The sequence below is a fragment of the Myzus persicae genome, unplaced genomic scaffold, assembly GCF_001856785.1.
Source record: "Myzus persicae strain clone G006 unplaced genomic scaffold, MPER_G0061.0, whole genome shotgun sequence".
NCBI lineage: Eukaryota > Metazoa > Arthropoda > Insecta > Hemiptera > Aphididae > Myzus > Myzus persicae.
In genome coordinates this window covers 1-5,498 of record NW_019101754.1, presented here as the reverse complement: position 1 = coordinate 5,498, position 5,498 = coordinate 1, and the positions used below count along the sequence as shown (strand labels likewise).

Genomic DNA, 5,498 nt, shown 5'->3' with positions numbered 1-5,498 from the left:
TTGTTTTATTAAACTATCGAAACTATTGAACTATCGAAACTATCGAACTATCGGAAAACTATCGAAACTATCGAACTATCGAAACTATCGAACTATCGGAAAACTATCGAACTATCGGAAAACAATCGAACTATCGAACAATCGAATCTATTGAACTATCGAAGAATCGATACTATCGCCTATCGAAGTTTTTTTATCATCTGATATCAGTGATAAACTGATATCATCAGACAAGTGAACGCTTATCAATTATATAAATTATCAATTACTGTTTAATGATTAATTTTATTTAATTAGTATTAATTAAAAAATTATTTAATTATTATAAAAATTAAAAAGCAAAGGAAATAAATAGCAATGTCAATCCCGAAGAAAAACTCTTCTATTGTTTGGAAGCACTTTCGAAGGGACCCAAATACTCCTGATGAGGCCACTTGTTCGATTTGTAATAACAAGTACAAAAGATCTAACGGCACAACCAACTTATTAGACCATTTGAAACGTAAACATTTTACTGTATTATGCCGTGATGAGTTACAACACACTGAGACTGAACAGATTGAAGAAGATAGAAATCAACCTGGTATGTACTATGTGATAAATATTTAGATTTTACAATTTAGTATGTAGATGCTAGATACTATATTATGTTATAAATTCTAAGGGAATTAATAATTTATGCTAAGGTTTGTGAGTATTCTAAATAAATATTTCTTTTTTTTAAATAGGAACATCAGGGGAACGACAATCTACAGGTGTTTTCTCTCCTTGTAATAATCCAGTTATGGCAGTAACCAGTGTTGTTGAACCAGTATTAAAGAGGCAAAAACAACTTTTATTGTCTAATAGGTAAGAGTATTGTATTAATTTCTGAAAATTTTCAATACGTAGTACAATTTTCTTATTACCATGTTAACATGTATTTTCTTATTTTTTAAAGCTAACTAAATTTCTTTATATGTTTTTGTATATTAAATTTAAGTGTATATGCTGGCATTGATTTCTATTTAAATTGTAAAGCTTGTCTGTTCTATATTATGCTATATTGTACATGTTTATGCTTAACCTAGCCAATAAGTCTACAACGTATATCAATTGAATATTGTGCATTTGCCATTTACTATTTGGTAAACAAAAAGTAAGTAGTATTCACTTAAATGTTGCATGTATCACTATTTACTTGGATTTACACTAACTATATTATTATTACTTTATCTATATATTGATTTGTATACTGTATTCTTAAATACAAAGAATTAATTATTTTAATTATTTACAAATCTCATATTTAATTTTTAGTTTACAGGTTTATTCATTATCCAACTGGTTTGGAATGCAATTATTTATTAAGAGGACTTCACAGTCAAAACACACAATTTTAAAACTGACTTTGTCTGCTATATAAGTAACATGTTGAAAAAACTTAAAATTCAATAGTTTGGCTTATCAGCAGCATAAGTGTGAAGTATTTCAAAATAAAAAGAAGTGACTTTATAAATACTTATCTTAGTATATTACAAAACCTTTTTCAATGGTTTAAATTTCAAGTTTATATGTGATAATAAGTATTATTGCAAATTATCATACAATATTTTTTGTAGTTGATTTAAATACAATGTTTAAATTATAAAAATAAGTAATAACATTGACTGTTATTATACACATATTATGTTATGTTGTTATGTTATATTTTAAGTCTGGCATTTTATCTCAGTAGTCAGTATGTCTCATTTTTTTCTTTAAGATTTGGTACACCGTCGGAAAATCAAGTTAGAGCGTTCCATGAAGCTATTGTGAAGATGATAGCTGAAGACCTTCAGCCTCTTTCGATTGTTGAAAATTCAGGATTTCGTAGTATGATACAGCTTTTGGACTCCAGGTGATTATTAAATAATAAATAAAAACTTTTAATATTTCAATTTTGGATATTGAGCAGAGTGATGAATGTATTTTTTTAACAAATCAAAATATTAAATATTATACCATTTATTATCAATATTATATTACTCTAGGTATCAAACAAATATTGTTCCAGAACCTTGACTTAATGGTCTATATATTCAATTTTTTTTTTTTTAATTGTTTCAGTTAGAGTAAATAAAATTGCGGTAAATACTAAATATACAAATGTACTTATTACAGGTATGAAATTCCCAGTAGGAGATCCCTTGGAAGAACAATAATACCTAGAATATTTTCAACAGTCCAAAGTAAAGTTGAGGCTTTGTTAAATGAAGCAAGACATGTAGCTATCACAACCGACATTTGGACGTCAATGAATACAGATTCATATCTGACTATGACCGTTCACTTTCTAAGTCAAACCCAACTGAAAACTTTAGTGTTATGCACAAAAAAATTAGACTGTAATCATACTGGTGCAAATATTTGTGAAATTATGCGCGAAGAATTAAATAAGTGGAATATTTTTGAAAAAGTTGTCGCAGTGGTAACGGATGGTGGAGCAAATATTAAATCTGCAGTCAGGCATATGGGACTGTCACATTTACCGTGTACTGCGCATAAATTAAATTTAATAGTTCAAAAAGCATTAGAATTGTCAGATAATGAAGAGATTGGACCAGATGACAATACTGATGAAAGTGATCTAAAAAAAATATTTAAGAAGTGTCGTAACATAGTTGGTTTTTTTAAGCGAAGTGAAGTGGGTAACAGAATGTTAGTCGAAAAACAGAAGCAACTTGGAAACGAAACGGTCCTTAAATTAAAACAAGATGTACGTACTCGCTGGAACAGCACATTTCTCATGTTAGAACGGCTAATTAAACTTAAAGAACCACTCACCATAGTGATGATGACTTTAAAAGGAGCTCCAACTAATCTCAGCTCCGAAGAATGGAATATAATTGAGGATATGATACCATTACTAAGACCATTTGATAAGTTAACTGTTGAGCTCTCTGCAGAACATTATCCGATGATTTCAATGGTTATACCATTAATACGAGGTAATTAATTTCATGATTCTGTGTTTAACTTTTGTGTTTTCTATTTAATACTTCAAAATGTCATTCATTATTTATAGGTCTGCAAAGTTCATTAGCATCAAAAAATCCAAATACGCAACTTGGAATATTCATTAAAAATAGATTGATGGAAAATACTACCAAGCGTTTCGATAGCCTAGAAGAACAAACTTTAACACCACATTTTTCTAGGGCTACATTGTTGGATCCGAGGTGCAAAAAGGTTGTGTTTGGGTTGGAAGTAAATGCCAAAGAAGCAGAAACATGCTTAGTTTCTGAAACAGCTGCTTTAATTAGTAATGTTTCAAACACTGGTAAATAATAAATATTTGTACTTAAATTTATGAAATATCATTAAACATAATTACTAATTAGTGAACTAATTTACATTAGTATGATATAATTTAAAAATAAATCACTTATATATACACCAAATGTAATTCATCATTCTAAACATTTTACAAAAATATTATTTAGCTAAAATGTGATATGATTAAATCTTTCTGTAGAAAAACTGCAACCAAAGTTGTTGAGAATTTTAAACAATCATATTTTACTTAATTTCAGAACAAACTACCCATACGTCTGAAGTAAATCTTGACACCGATGGCGACAATGTGTGGAATTTCCTCTATTCTAGAGTTTCAAATGTCCAGTCTCAGACAACGAGTAGAAGTAGTGCTACATCCTTAATGAGGCAATACTTAAGTATGCCTCATCAAGATTTGAAGTGCAATGTGGCTGAATTTTGGAATGACCACAAGACTGTGTTAGCTCCACTAAGTGATATAGCATTAAAATATATTATAATTCCAGCAACCTCAGTGCCAGCAGAGAGAATTTTTTCCAAAGCAGGGCAAATATTAAGCGCTCGGCGCAATAGGTTATTACCCAAAAATGTAGATCAATTAATTTTTTTAAACAAAAATATTATGTAAGTTTTTTTTTATTGATACACAAGTAAGTAATAATATATTATGAAAAGGTATTTATCTATTTTATTATGAAAAAAGGTATGTATAATTTATATTTTGTATTTGAAAACTAAAGTAAAGTTTGTTATAGTTAAAAAATTTTTTATTTTTTTATTTTACAGATAATATTCAACTGGTTTGAAAGTCCAACACATTTTACCTCTGGAAGGTCATATAAGGGTATTTACTATTTACTAGGTTGTACAATTTGTATTCAAAAAAATCTCTGGAACAAGGTTTGATACTTAATTTGACACATACATTTGCAGTTTTAAGTTGATGATACATATATATATTGCTGTGGTGAGTATGAAATTTGGGGTGGATAATTGACAGCCTGCTCGTGGCCCACCCTGCATACAAGTTTTTTTTAACTTGAATCAATGTCAATTGTCATTATACATAGTACTACACGTATCAATTTTAATTATTGTAACATATCAGAATCCCTTAAAACTGATGATAAACTAATATGAAACTAAATAAAGTTAAATATTTCAAAAATAAAAATAATATTTTTTTTTCTTTTCTTTTGTTGAAGCTCAAAATATCCAACTGGTTTGGATAAAATGTGTGTACTGAATAAGTGAATAGTGTTTAGTTATATATCTATTATCTAGTGTCCCTCAAGTACAAATCCTATACGGCATATTATAAAACCCTCGGTTTTTCCTAATCACAGTTATCATAAAATGTAACCTCATCTATTTTCATTTTCTTTTACAATATCTAATAAAATTCCTAGAGAAATACATTATTTTTATTAGATTTGTGAAAGCTCATGGTAAGTTTTAATTTTTAAAACAATATAATATTAATATACACCTAAAGTAATTAAGTCCTTATTAAGTACTTATGTCCTTCCTATGTCCATAACATTTAAGAAACTAGAACATAACACCTTTTGGTTTTTACTTTTTACAAAATGCTAAATAGTTAATTGAGTTTTTAAAAATTGCTAATATTTTATTTAAATATTTTATCAATATTTTATACTACCCTACCTAGTTATTAGTTATAACTTTATTAGGTATTCTAAAATATAAGAACATTGTTAATGTTAATGGTCATTGTGAAATAAAAACGGCCCTTTTGGTGAGGGGAAGGTTATGTACTTATGTGCGGAAACTGCAATAAATGTTTGAAATACTGATAAGTTTAAATCTTTGTTGTTTAAAAATAATAAAACTTAATAAGTTAAACGCATTTCGAGTGTCCATTTGTCCAACTTTCTCGTTCCAATATTTAAAAGTTTAAAACTAGTTGGTAGTTACTAGTTTGGTATTGACTATTGGTATTTGCCATTTGCTACTTGGTAGTAGTGTGTTGTTCTGTGGTAGTGTACTACTATCAGTACTATCAAGTATCAATCGAAAAATCACTCGATAGTTTTCCAAACTATCGATAGTCAAAACTAGTCGGTTCCACTAACGAATGAAAACTATCGAGTAATTCATTCGATGGTTTTAAAAACTATCGATGAATAATAATATCTATTCAATCGAAAAATCACTCGGTAGTTTTCCAAACTATCGAT

General features: G+C 28.3%; 2 protein-coding genes across 2 annotated transcripts; both read left to right on the top strand.

Moving 5' to 3' along the window:
- Nucleotides 1-64: 64 nt before the first annotated feature.
- On the top strand, nt 65-1,414 carry LOC111030329. Its single transcript, XM_022309763.1, has 2 exons — nt 65-583; nt 729-1,414. The coding sequence occupies exons 1-2, from the start codon at nt 358-360 to the stop codon at nt 851-853; spliced, it is 351 nt and encodes a 116-aa protein (XP_022165455.1). The 5' UTR covers nt 65-357; the 3' UTR covers nt 854-1,414.
- On the top strand, nt 1,412-3,991 carry LOC111030328 (zinc finger BED domain-containing protein 1-like). The gene is made up of 4 exons (XM_022309762.1): nt 1,412-1,879; nt 2,143-2,969; nt 3,047-3,301; nt 3,555-3,991. Exons 1-4 carry the CDS (start codon nt 1,674-1,676, stop codon nt 3,923-3,925), a joined length of 1,659 nt encoding a protein of 552 aa, XP_022165454.1. The 5' UTR covers nt 1,412-1,673; the 3' UTR covers nt 3,926-3,991.
- Nucleotides 3,992-5,498: the final 1,507 nt, after the last annotated feature.